General features: G+C 35.0%; 1 protein-coding gene and 3 pseudogenes across 2 annotated transcripts; all 4 read right to left on the bottom strand.

Annotated features, from left to right (window-relative positions):
* Positions 1–1,277: 1,277 nt before the first annotated feature.
* LOC104780870 (GDSL esterase/lipase At3g50400) lies at positions 1,278–3,355 on the bottom strand. Its single transcript, XM_010505411.2, has 5 exons — positions 3,065–3,355; positions 2,828–2,958; positions 2,364–2,609; positions 2,022–2,280; positions 1,278–1,646 (listed from the first exon to the last, which is right to left on the bottom strand). The coding sequence occupies exons 1-5, from the start codon at positions 3,321–3,323 to the stop codon at positions 1,423–1,425; spliced, it is 1,119 nt and encodes a 372-aa protein (XP_010503713.2). The 5' UTR covers positions 3,324–3,355; the 3' UTR covers positions 1,278–1,422.
* A 1,298-nt stretch (positions 3,356–4,653) lies between these two features.
* On the bottom strand, positions 4,654–6,341 carry LOC104780869 (protein JINGUBANG pseudogene; annotated as a pseudogene). Its single transcript, XR_015596963.1, has one exon. The product of XR_015596963.1 is annotated as a protein JINGUBANG pseudogene (transcript).
* Positions 6,342–6,878: 537 nt separating this feature from the next.
* Positions 6,879–8,162, bottom strand: LOC109132518 (putative F-box protein At1g57580 pseudogene; annotated as a pseudogene).
* Positions 8,163–11,034: 2,872 nt separating this feature from the next.
* On the bottom strand, positions 11,035–12,338 carry LOC147946043 (putative F-box protein At1g57580 pseudogene; annotated as a pseudogene).
* Between the last annotated feature and the right edge of the window lie 1,611 nt (positions 12,339–13,949).

Below are 13,949 nucleotides of genomic sequence, written 5' to 3'. Positions count from 1 at the left end.
GAGGGTATGACAAATGAGTGTATGATCTAGAGTAGTAGGATGGCTTCATGTTTAGTTCGAAATAGAGATTGAAGAACTTGTTAATAGAGAGATAAGGAAGAGTCCGCAATCAGAGGAAAATTGTGTGATAATAATTCTTCACGCCTTGTCCCGACCCTTCCCATCATTCTGTCTCTCTCCGCATTTCTCGTTCGTTCTTATCTTTTCTTTATAAACAAACAAATGTATAGAAATATATTATTATTGACGACTTTTAAGAACGTCAAGAGATACCCTATAAGACTCAGAAGATGATTAAGACAAACAAATCCTAGTATGTTTTTATTTGTTTTTAAAGTATAGTATTCTCATACTGGTTTGGTCCATATAAATGTTGTGACAAAAACCTTACAAATACGTACGTTACGTAGCAAAACGGGTAAGAGAGAGAGAAGAAAAAAACAAAACTGGTCAAGGAGACAAGAGTGAAGCTGTCGGGGTCGGGGTCGAAGGAGGTGGATAAGCACGCGCGGCCGGAGGATGATATGACCCACACTTGACACTACTGAGCCACCTCTTCCCCCACTTCAACGACTTTCTCTCTCTTCTCTCAAGTCGCTTTCACACCCAAAAACAACGAAACTTGTAGAAAGAGAGAAAGAGAGAGAGAGAGAGCGAGGTGTGGTGTGGCATGGTTTCTGTGTGTTGGTGCTATGGGACGATGTGTCCTATTTGTTTTTTGCAGCCGTCCTTTCGTTGTCGGATATTCGAGTCCGGACTCCGGACCGGTCCTATCAGATCAAAACCACTGACACCCTCCCCCTTATTCCCTCCTTCTCTTTCTTCTTGTCTTTTTCTTCCTCAATCCACTCTGTTTTCTGATTCCAATTGATCCAATCCAAGGGGTACGTTTTTTTTTGTTTGTCCTTTGAACGTGCATGAAAGAGAGCCAAAGAGGGCTAGCTTCGTCTTTTTCACGTTTATCTTTTATGGCATTAACCCAACGGTCCAATATTTTTATAATCCTCGGTTACCAAAAATAAACAAGTATATAACTGATTATTCCCTTCGCTTTTCTATAATTTTACTTTGTTTTTTTCTTTAAAAAATGTGGGTGAGTTCTTTTACTCATTTCTAGTGTGATTCTTAGTATCCGACACTTGTAGATTCCAAGACAAATATCCCTCTATAATAGTATCAACTTCAAACGTTAAACAATATGGCTTAAATTTGTTGCGCAGCTTGCGCTTGAACATTTTATGAAAACCACAATCTACAATATAATTTGAATTGAAAAAGATGAAAAAAATGTTTTTATAGATAATATATATAACCATTAAAAAAATGATTCTCACAACAGTCGAAAAAGAAATTACATTTTTTTTTTTTGTTAAAGAAGAAATTACATTTTTTTTAAGAGACAACAAAAAAAAGGGTAAAATCTCAAAGGTCACGAAGATGGAGGACGTTGAAGGGAGTAACGAATTTGGAGTCACCGTAAAGCAATTTGTCAGCAATGAGCAGATTAGCCGCTTCGGTAGGATGGTACGCGTCCCAGAAGACATGCTTTGACCGGTCCGTACAAAGGGTCGACGTTGGTCCACATGGCAATATCCCCGCCAATCTCCCTTTCGTCTCACAGCACGCCTCACTCGCCGTCCTAAACCCTATCCATCATTCATTTTCCATAACAACATATTAATTCCGTAATTAACATTATTTATGATTAGTCAAAGAAACAATTCTAAAATGAATGTTAACGGATATCTAAAATCCTAACAACTAAATTCATACTATATAGATTGTTAGGATTTAACAAGGCTAAAACTAAACTATTTTACAAAAACTAATGATCTTATATAAAAATTAGTTACGCAACGTTGTTCAAAAGTACTCAAAACTCAAAACCATGCAATGATATTATATACTAACTTTTTACAAGTAAAGAAATAAATAAATTTCTCTTATTACTAAAATCCAACACTCTTAAGTGATCACTAGATGTTTTGAAAGGCCCATGGGCCTATAGTAAATAATCTTACCGTAGTTTTTAAAGTTGACAATGAGGTCCATGAATAAATCATAAACGTTGGCATGAACGAAGTGTGCGTCTTTGAAACTGTCTTTCAATTCCACCATCAAGAGATCTTTGAGACGAGCATTGTACTGAAGAGCCAATTTGTTTGCCAAATCAACACACTGCTTATCTTGCAGTTGATTGATTGATTTCTGGTACGGTATACATCCAATTGGAGCCACATTTCCCACCACAAATTTCCGAGCGTCCAAATCATATAATCTCTACATTTGATTTTTTTACAAACCTTCAATTAACGTTAACTACGTATAATAACTTTTGTCAAATGTAAGTTGTGTTAACGTACCTTGAGCTGGTTGCGGAGGTGACTAATCATGTCATCAACAAAACTATCAGGAGTTTGTGTTAGCCTTGCTTGAGCAGCGACAAAAGGGACTAGATAGTTGTTGAGAAAATCATTTGAGCCGATGACTATGGAGAATAATGACTTTCTAATGTAATCTCTAGCCTTATCTTCACCTAAAAGCTTATCAAATTGCTTCCTTGTATTGGTAAAGTAATCGACTTGTATGTCCATTCCTAATCGATTCCCCTACAAAATCGTAATTTTTCAAATTGTAAAACATATACACAAGTCCATTTTGCATATGTGTGTACACAACCAAACATAAATTTTGAGTCAAAAAGCAAAATTTAACACATATTTATAAAAATAATTAACATAGAATTTTATGTAAACTTTTCCCACCAACCAAACGTGACACCTAATATACGACAGATAATGTGTGCATGGAGACAAAAGAGGCTTACAAATACACTTCCTGTAGCATTGAGAATTCCACCAGCACCTGATGCATAGTTCACACCATTTAATATTGCTTCACCACTTGCATTTGGTGCTAAATAAGGTACTGCATAACTTGGCTGCCCTAACTTTTCTCCTATAGACAACAATATAAAATTTAAATAAGCATTAGCATGGATGATGATTTTAAAAAATGAAATTTTGATTTATATTTTGGATGCAACACTTTTTTATAAAATTACCAACGATGTCAGCTATGGTACGACCATTGGTAAACCGGCCGGTTGGATTTCCACGAGATGGTTTAAAATCGATGCCGTTAGGAGGACTATTGGCTCTAGACAACGTTTGAAAGTAATTATTATTTCCTGCATCTACAAGTGAATCACCGAAGACGAATGATGCGGCTAAGGCGTTTTTGTCTCCTGCGCTAGCAACTCTGAAAAATATCGTTCCAAAGAAGAAGAATGGGACGAAGAAATTAGTTTTTTTCATTGTCATGAATATATGATGATTCTGATCTTTAATTTTTGGTTTTTATTGTTCTTTGACAAAGTCGAGTTTATATAGATAACTCTTTTGACTGGTTAAGAAGGTATGAGACGCAACCTCATGCATGTGTTAGATTTTGAAACCGGGTTGTTTAACAAACAAAGGGCTTTTGTTATGGTCAACATATTTCCAATACTTTTTTAATTATTATTACAAAACAGATAAAGTTAGGACACCAACACTGTTGTGTGTTATGGTTTAGAAAGTTTGAAAATAAACTATCCCTGTTTTATGGTTTATACTCCTTAACTCTATATAGCCTCTAAATACATCATCCTTCTAAACAATTTTATTTAATTAGCGAATTTTGGGTTTTTCTCTTTATTTTCTGGTTGGGAAAATACGAAGCTATGCATCTCAGATTTACGTATTATTTAACTATTATTATGCATAGTCGTCATGGAAATAATATAATTACATATTGAGATTTGATTTTTTTTTTTTTTTTACTAAATACCGGAATCGACCGTGAAATCTCTTAACCATCGAACCACCACCAACTTCTAAGATGTTGAAATGTGTATACAATTTTGTTGTTTTTTAACTTGGATGTTGGATCCATGTGATTATAGTTTTGTTGATCGGTGTTAAATAATGAACCGTTTGTTGAACCTGAGATGAATTTGTAACAGGAAAACAATCCATATTATTTAAAAAAGGGCCTAATGATGATGTCTGATGTTGTGTGTTGTGCATGACGCACCAAACATCACATAATTAAAATGATTCAAAGAAAGTTGAATTAACTTCATTGCCGTTGGACCACTTAAAATCATAATCCATCATGTCCCATTTTCTTATGTAAGAAGAAACTTTGACTAGTAGTAAAAAAAATATATAAAGTAACATACGATTGAAGAATGAAAATGACAAAACAATAGTGCCAAAAGGATGATCACTTCCTTACTCAATTACTCACCATATGACTCGTGTCCACTTCAATTCCTATGGTCGGATAAACGAGTAGCTAGAGTCGGTCCAGAAGACTTGAGAGCTCTGATTAGATTCACAAGAAAGAGTAATGATTTTGACAACTAACACAAGAATTAAAATTTATGTTATCATTAGTGTTTTAAGGAAAGAACTCTAACCATAAAATTCATTCTTGTGTTATGATTCGAGTTTATGAACTCTAAATCATAAATTTTATTGATTCAAATTTTGCAGTTTTGGTGGAAGTAAGGTTCTTCTCTGAACCATTAGAGTTGTATGTCAAACAAATTGTCTGAATCTCGGTTAAGGCGAACCGGAACTCAATGTAATTAAATTTGCTTGAAGCTTGTTGGATCAATCACTTTAATATAGTTAATTACAGTTACATACACATTTGATTAGTTAAATGTTGTTTATAAACACAAAAATTCTTTAACTACTTTTTGGGGCTAATCCTCCCTTGAGCCGAGAAGCTAGGAGCCACCGATAACTCGGACGGACCACCACCACAACTTAACTGATCAGGCAACCGAAACTCCTGATTCACCATCGGCGGTGATCTCTCCGACACACGCCACATCTTGACCGACCTATCTAAACTCCCACTATACACAATCCACCTTCTCTCACCGGTAGCCGATTCTTGATCTCTCTCCACAGCCAAACACTTAACCGGACCAGCATGTCCGGTCAAAATCGAAAGACAAACATGTTCACCACCACAACCACCTTCTGGTCTCCTCCACACACGTATCCCTAAATCAGCTGAACCACTAAACATCAAGTTCCCCGCTGCGACTAGACAAAGCACGGCAAGTTTATGACCTTTCAAAACGCCGCCGTTTCTCATATTATTCTCACGTTCCCAAAAATTAACGGTACCGTCAGACGAACCGCAGTAAATCATCGTCGCGCTCTGATCAACCGCGATCGCCGTGACGGCGCAGTCTTGTTTCAGCAACGTCTGAGAGAAGAAATGTTTCGTCTCTTTCGCTTGATCTTCTCTTCTCCATACCTTAACCGAACCATCAGCTGAACCGGTGAAAACCAAACCATCAAAACCCGAAACGACTGCGTTCACCGCGTCTTCATGAGCGCTCACAGATTCCAAACACCGCAGATCCGAAACCCTCCAGACTTTAAATGTTTTATCCCAAGATCCAGAGTACAACAGCCTCTTATCTTCGCTCAACGCGAGACACGAGATCGCGTCTAAATGTCGAAACCCTAACGCAGCGCTGCTACGGTTACGTCGCGTGAAGTTGAAGTAAGAAGAAGGAACGATAGAGTTTCTTATGTAATCACGTAGGTTAGGCATTGTACCTACACGACGGTGAACGTTTGATTCTTTAGACGAAGCTTTCCACACACGTATCTTCCCATCTTGATGACCGGTGAATATTTTATCTCCTGCGAGTACAATGGCCTTAACCAATCCACTATTCGATTTGAAACTCGAGAATTCAACATTGTTTTTCCAAACCCTAATGTTCTTGGAATCAGATCCCGTGTAGAGTAAGTCACCTGTTGTAGCTAATGAATAGATATGACCTTCTTCGCGAACAAGAGATCCCAGGAGAATGTTTGGAGAGTAGTTTGTTTTTTCGTCTTTGGAGGTATCCCCCGTACCTTTCGCCGAATGATACGGCGAGTCTACGGCGGATGGATCGACTTGTACGGACCATGGTGATTTGGATAATGGAGAAGAGGAGCCTTCGGAGGGAGAGATGTCGACGTAGGTTATATCGTAAATGTCTGGATCTGGTATGGTTTCTACTTTATTTAGTTTTGTAAATGCTTGGCCATTTACATCTCTGCTTGAACCTTTATTATGCTTTGAAGACATAAGAAGAAGATTAATGTGTTGTTTTTGTTTTTTTTGGATTTAGACAGATTTTTTTTCGATTATGGAGAAGGAAAAAAGGTTGGGGACGATGGCGTGTATATGGAATTTATGGAAATTATTTTTTAACGTTCTATTTATGGTTTCTTCAAAGTTGGAACCGTTTATTTCGGAATAGAATTCTTTTAGAGATGAAGAGGAAGTATAATCTGATTTCTATTATTAGGTTTGATTACATATTTGATGACCAATCAATTGAATATTATTAGTAAGAGAAAAAAGAAAATTTACAATCTACTCTTTTTCATTTAAAAAAGTACAACATCTCAGCTAGTCTACTCTATTGTTATAGTAGAAGAAACATATGTACATAATGAAAATATGATTTTTAAAAATTTGAATGTACACATGTGTGAACATCTTTAGGTTTCATCATGCTTTTATTGATTCATAATAGTTTTATTTGTTTGTCAAAGAATTCATCATAGTAGTTGGTCCATAAGATAGACATGCTTTTCTCAAGTTATTTCCAATAGAAGAAGTGTTGGATGTCGTTATGTTGAAGTGTTTAGATATTTGAGAGATTTTGTGCAAACTGTTTGATAACTTGAAATTAAAACTAGCATGCATATTAAACGTTGTGTGAAGAAAGAAATAAGACAACATATAAAACACATAGTCATTGTCATTGACCAAAAGACACAAGTACTTCACACGTGATACGAAGTCTACTCCTCTCTTCTTCTTTTAGTGTTGGAATTTTCCATGTCCAAAATCTTGGACGGATGTTTCACTTTCTTCTCCATCATTATTGGTTTCTTTTTAACTTCTTCGACGACCGATCTTTTCCTAAGTTGCTTTTCCATTTTTCCTGATGAGTGTGCATCACTCACCAGTCCCATAATAGATGTTAGAGTGGAGATCCTTGGATTATCACAAGCCAATATCATCTCCTCCTCGTCAATTCCTATCACAGATGACGAAGACGGTGTAAACAAAAAATAGTCTAGAGATGCATCACAACGCCCTGGAATCGAACCCATGTGTCCCCACTTGTTAGTTCTCAAGTCGTACCCATGAACCACCCGTTGTCATTGTAGATTTTACAAAACTCCTCCCTCAACACTAAACACTTCCCGTCGTAAGCTGCCACCTACCAACGAATCAGCCTCTTTTCTAGCACTCCGTACCTAAACTGCCTAACGAGGACCAGCTTGGGATCAATGAGAGTATTTTCGAGGGCGTAAACGTTAACTACTCCCTACGTCTCCGATATCAAGGTTAGGTTGTTATTGTCGGCAGCAAACAATGTTTTCAAACTAAGTTCCTCGGGGAACTTGGTCAAGATTAGTCTTGTTTGCTCTGTTTCGGGGTTGAAAGCAAGGATGCTTCCGTCATTTCGTAGCCAGTGAAGAGATCCGTCCTGTTTTCATACGGTTATCGAGACTGCTTTGGCTGCAAGTAATCTTCGTTTTGGAAAATCTCCATGAACCTCCGGCGTTAATCTCGAATTCATACGTCATTTTGCTGCACTCTCTCCGCTCGTCCATGCAAAAAAATTTGAAACTATGGGTGGTTTTATCAATATGATCAACCGCTAATCCTATGTACATAGTGCCCCCAGGATAGAATTTTAGACGACTATGGAATTTCCTTGACCTAGGATGATCCAGGAATAGAAACTTCTTTGTGAGAGGATTTAGGACGCATAGACTATCAATGGAGAGTAGAAGAAGACCAGAGCAAGAGCCTAGAATTCGAGACACCATTTAGTTATCTTTGGTTCTAGGTGAGCTAGAATCACCCAAAGAGTGGTAGCAAAGCAAACTAGAGCCATACATGGAGATGTGAAGTAAACCGGATCCAAGCCGAGAATAGTATTCAGATTTAAAATATGGGTCGTTGGATATATGCGATAAGAAAGCTCTATTTGTGCATTGCATCACTGCTAAAGATTTGAGATCCAGTTTGAAGAGAACTTCGTCGAAGAGATGCCATGGTAGGCCATCCATGATCTGATAAAATTTTTGCTTCCTTGTTGTGGCGGATCCAGAATATTTTTTAAATTGGGGCACTATATAACAAAAATTTTAAATTAAAAATAAATTAGACAAACATAAAAATAAGTTGTATGATAAATTTATAAAACTATAGAATTTTATTATGTTTTCTATATTCAATAACATTTTATCACTATTTTATTGTCATTTTATCAAAAATCACTATAGAAAATAAAATAACATAATTTACAGGTTTTAATGATGAAAACTAATTTTACAAAACTAGACAAAAAAAAGGATTCGTCTATCTAAGGCATGGCTTTTGTTTTTAGTTAGGGTGTGGCACTCATTGGACCAAACATAAAATGTATAAAGGAAAAAAACAGTGTGGGGCACGTGCCCCACCCTCCCTCGCCTTGCATCCGCCCTGCTTGTTGTTTAATTCTTTGATTTATTGACGTTAGCAGCAAATTCCAACAAGGAAACTGATTTGGAAACTGGTTTTACAGTTTTTATTTCTTAAAAAAAAGAAACGTTTTTAAAAAAGAAAATTCATATTATTATTATTATTTTTTAAAAAATTATCTTCTTCTATCACTACTCATAATTTTATTTATTTAGATTAAGCACTCCTATTTTGTTTTGACATCTTATTCTCATTCACTAGATATAACTTTTTACACAGAATCCTCATATAATGATCTGAACACAAGAATAAGAATTAAATAAATAAGACGTAAGAAGAGGATTAGTGTTTTTTTTTTGGTTGGATTTAGACAGATTTTTTTCGGTTGTGGATAAGGAAAAAAAGGTTTGGGATGATATATATCTACATATAATTTATTGCTTTTTAATGTTCTGTTTAGACCACGTGCATTGGTTAGTCTCTCACCAAATTTTTCATTAAAAAAAGAAATAATAAATATAAAATAATAATTAACAAAAGAAATAATAAAATATAAAATAATAATCTTTTATTGTAAAAAAAAGTTTCTCAAAGATTCTCATTTGAAAATCGTTCTCACTTTTTATGAGAAACTCTCATAATAGAAAAATATTATACTATATTTTATTATTTCTTTTTTAAGTGATAAATTTTTATGAGAAACCTCCAGTGCACATCCCATTATAGTTTCTACACAATTAGAACCCTTTATCTCAGAATAGCATTCCTATAAATATGAATACGAATTATAGCGTTTGGCCAACAAAGATAACTAAGAATACGAATTATAGCTGCGGGGAAAAGAAAAAAAGAAGAATGCGAAGTATATAGGGAAAAATGTCATTTAAACCATGAACTTTCAAATTTTGGCCATTTAAACCATGAACTTTGTTGTAGGCCATTTAAAATATCAATTTTTGTTGATTAGCTTTTTTAAACATGAAATTTCGTTGACCAAGCCAAAAAAGACATGACGTTAAATTCGATAATTGACCTACTAACAGACGTTACTATGCCGCTAATCACTTTGTTACTGACAAAACGACGTTGTTTTTAATGGAAGTTTTAATTTGAAAAAATATCATTTAAACCATGAACTTTTAAATATAGGTCATTTAAACCATGAACTTGTAAATGTATGTCATTTAAACCATGAACTTTCAAATTTCTGTCATATAAACCATGAACTTGTTCTGGGCGCTCGGTGAAAACTAGACAACCTGAAAATTTGGTTATCGAAGCGAACCGAAAAAGGCCTAACCGTTCGGCGCAATTGATTTGGATAATCCGGATTTTGGTTCAGTTCGGTAATCAGACCGATTAGTTTATTAGAAACCGCAGAAGTATATAAGCCTAACCGGTTAAACCATTTAACCCTAGTTTAGTTTCTCTCTTCTTTCTTCGACTCTGCCTCATAATGCGATTCTGAAAACGAGAAAGAAGAACATCAATTCATCCTTCTTTTTCGATCTTTGTTATGTATCTTGTGTCTTTTTGTATTTGTGTTGAGTCTTTTTCATTTATTAGGACACTACACTAGAGTTTGAAGGATTGATCACATTTTTCATATATTATGGTTTAAATGACAGAAATTTGAAAGTTCATGGTTTAAATGACATACATTTACAAGTTCATGGTTTAAATGACCTATATTTAAAAGTTCATGGTTTAAAGGACATTTTTTTGAATTAAAACTTCCATTAAAACGACGTCGTTTTGTCAGTAACGGAGTGATTAACGGCATAGTAACGTCTGTTAGTAGGTCAATTATCGGATTTAACGTCATGTCTTTTTTTGTTTGGTCAACGAAACTTCATGTTTAAAAAAGCTAGTTAACAAAAGTTGATATTTTAAATGGCCTACAACAAAGTTCATGGTTTAAATGACCAAAATTTGAAAGTTCATGGTTTAAATGACATTTTCCCGAAGTATATATATGTATATATATATAGCTTACATAATCCATTTTCTGTTTGTAGGTTTGATTACATATTTCATGCATGACAAATCAATCGAATCTAAATTATTAAGTGAAAAGAGAAAATTTATAATATACACTTTTTCATTAATTTACAAAGTACATCTTCTCATTTACAATACTGTTTTATAATTTATAATAAAACTGTACAGTACTGTTTTAGCAGAAGAAACATATATTATGAAATATGTTTTTTTTTTTGAATGTACACACATGTGAAAATCTTTAGGTTTCGTCATGCTTTATTGATTCATAATATAGTTTTTTTTTGGTTAAAGAATTCAAAGCATGATTTGTTAAAGGTCGTTATATATGTTGAAGTTTTAGATATTTGAGAGATTTTGTGCAAAGTGTTTAATAACTTCAAATTAAAAACTAGCACACACATATTAAACGTAGTGAACAAAGAGAGAAGAAAACTTATAAAAGCACATGTTAATTGACTAAAAGACACATGTTGTCTACTCCACTCTTCTTCTTTTGTTGTTGGAATTTCCCACGTCCATAAATTTTGACGGAGGCTTCACCATCTTCTCAAACAGTATTGGTTTCCTTCTATCTTCTTCGACCTATCGATGTTTCCCAAAATTGTTTTCCCCTTTTTTCTGATAAAATTCCATCACTCACCAGTCTCATAATTAATCTTACAGAGGAGATGCTTCGATCACAAGCCCGTATCATTTCCTTTTTCCCCTGAAGTCCTATCACATAAGATGACGACCGTGCAAACTGAAAAAAGTCTAGAATTGCATTGCACCACACTATAATCGAACCCATGAGCCCCCAGCTGTTAGTTCTCAAGTCGTACCCATGAAGCATTCGTGCGCTAGAGTTGTTGTAGTCATTCTTAGTCTCCTCCATCAACACTAAACACATGCCGTCGTAAGCTTCCACGTTCCAACGAATCAGCCTCTTTTCGTCCAGCACTCCGTTCCGGATCCGACTCCCGAGAACCCACTTGGGATCAGTGAGAAAATTCTCGAGGGAATAAACGTAAATCATTTCCTCTGTGGCCGATATCAAAGTTAGGCTCTTGTTGTCAGCAGCGAACAAGGTTTTCGAACTCAGTTCCTTGGGGAATCTGGTCGAGATTAGTCTTGCTTGCTCTGTTCCCGGGTTGAAAGCGACGATGCTTCCGTCGTTTAGTAGCCAGTGAAGAGATCCGTTCAAGCAAACAGGTTTTCTCATACGGTTGTCGAGATCGCTTGTACTGCAAGTAATATTCGTTTCCGAAAATTTCCATGAATCTCCTGCGTTAATCTCGAATCTATAGGTCGTTTCGTCCAAGTTTTTCAACTCAATTATGCAGACAACGTTGTCGATCAGTTTGATCAACCGCTAACCCAATGCACATCAGTGAGTCTCACCGAGCAAATGGTAGAGGACAAGGCAAACACCTTGACTTGGGTTGATTCAAGAATCGAAACTTTTTTGTGATAGGATTTGCAACGCACACACCATTAACACCCTCAACGGAGAGTAGAAGAAGGCCAGAGCAAGAACCCAGAATCATACACTCCAGTGACACATTCTTTGTTCTCGGTGGCTTAGAATCCCCCAAAGAGTGGTAGGAAAGCAAATTAGAGCCATAGGGGGAGATGTGAAGTAAACCGGATCCGAGCCGAGAAAAGTACTCGGATTTAAAGTAAGGGTCGTTTGATATATGCGATTGGAGGGATCTTTTTGTGCATTGCATCATCGCCAAAGATCTGAGATTCACTCTGAAGAGAATCTCGTTGAGGAGATGCATAGGTAAGCCGTCCATGATCAGAGGATTCAACGTGTTTTAATTTACTTACTTTTTTTCTATTTTTATGATGTATTGTTGCATGTATAGTTCTTGATTTATTAATGTTCATATTATCATATATATAGACGTAAATCACGTAAATTCCAACAAGTAAAAGGATTCAGCAAATATATATATATATATATATATATCCCCTTTTCACATGATAATTATATGGATTTATTTCAAAGAAAAGAAATGTTAATTTTACAGTTTATTTCTGAAAAAGGTATTTTTTAACTTTATCATGTGAAAAGGAATTACAAAAAGGAAACTACAATTATCATATCAATTATCAAAAGATATATATATTTTTTATTATTCTTATAATTAAAAAAAAGATTTATCTCCTTAATAAGATAAGAATTAAAAAAAAACATACAATTTTTTTCTTCAAAACTCTTTTACATTGTAAATTTCAAATTCATCTTATCATTAATTAATCTACTCTATTGCATAATAATATTTGGTCCGGTTTTATTTTGTTGACATATATGTTAGTAGAATTTTGAATGACATGAGGTGTGAACATCTTTTAAGTTATACAGATTTGAGATTTCAGTCATGTTCATCTCAAAATTATCTCCCACAGAAAAACGCTTTGGCTAGCGTCGTTGTGTTGAAATTTTAAGATGTTTGAGAGTTTTTGTGCAAACTTTTAAATTCAAATTAAAATCTAGCAGACACATATAATAAACGTAGTGCATAAAGAGTTAAAAGAGAGAGATGGAAAAACATATAAACATGTTCATTAACCAAAAAGACACAGCTTCCTCACACGTGATACGAATTTGTCTACTCCACTCTTCTTGTTTTGTTGGTTAATCTTTCCACGTCTGAAAAAATTAACGAAGGCAGAATGCTTCATCGATCGATCATCGTCTCCAACAATATTGGTTTCTTAAGACACATACCATTGATAAACAGTCCAGGAATGGCAGCCTGTTTCGGATCATACAAGGGATCGAACAAAAGAACCTACAATACAAAGAGGAGTACAACATTATCAGTTTATCACTTACGGCTGGAACACTCAAAACCAAGTAACTAAAAGAGATGAAGACCAATCCTTTGCGCTCTTGTCAGCGGATCAAGGCGACAGCGATAAATTAATAACTAATTTTTTTATAAAACAAAATATATACACTAAACATTGCTACCACAAACTAGGTGATATCACCTTACACTTTTCAGAATGTTGATATTAACTACAATATATTATAACTTAACATTGCTACCAAAACGAAAACTACGTGATATCTATATACGTCTAACTTCCTAACCTTTTCATGGTTCGTGTAAGTTTTAGCAATATCCTCTAGGAAACAACAGGTAGTCGCAGTGGCGGACCCAGGAATTTTTTTTACCCAGATCAAAACATAGAAAAAAAAATAGCACTTAGTATAACTATAATACATTTTACAATGTTACAAAAAAATTCCTACAAAGGTTCTATCACATTTTCATTTGTAATAGTTTTGAATACATCTTTGTAGAAAAAATTCAGAAATATATTGAGCATCATATATTTTACTGTTCTTTTGTAGAATGTGGTTTAGCTTAAGCCTAAAATTAAATATAATTTTT

The sequence above is a fragment of the Camelina sativa genome, chromosome 4 (genome assembly GCF_030686135.1).
Source record: "Camelina sativa cultivar CO46 ecotype springtype chromosome 4, ASM3068613v1".
Lineage (NCBI taxonomy): Eukaryota > Viridiplantae > Streptophyta > Magnoliopsida > Brassicales > Brassicaceae > Camelina > Camelina sativa.
The sequence above is the reverse complement of the archived record's forward strand: the minus strand, read 5'-3'. Positions and strand labels throughout refer to the sequence as shown.

Coding starts and splice junctions, on each gene's coding strand:
- LOC104780870 (XM_010505411.2), bottom strand. CDS start 3,323: ATGACAATGAAAAAAACTAATTTCTTCGTCCCATTCTTCTTCTTTGGA. Junction 2,959..3,064: donor TACCATAGCTGACATCGTTG/GTAATTTTATAA, acceptor TGTTGTCTATAG/GAGAAAAGTTAGGGCAGCCA. Junction 2,610..2,827: donor ATGCTACAGGAAGTGTATTT/GTAAGCCTCTTT, acceptor ACGATTTTGTAG/GGGAATCGATTAGGAATGGA.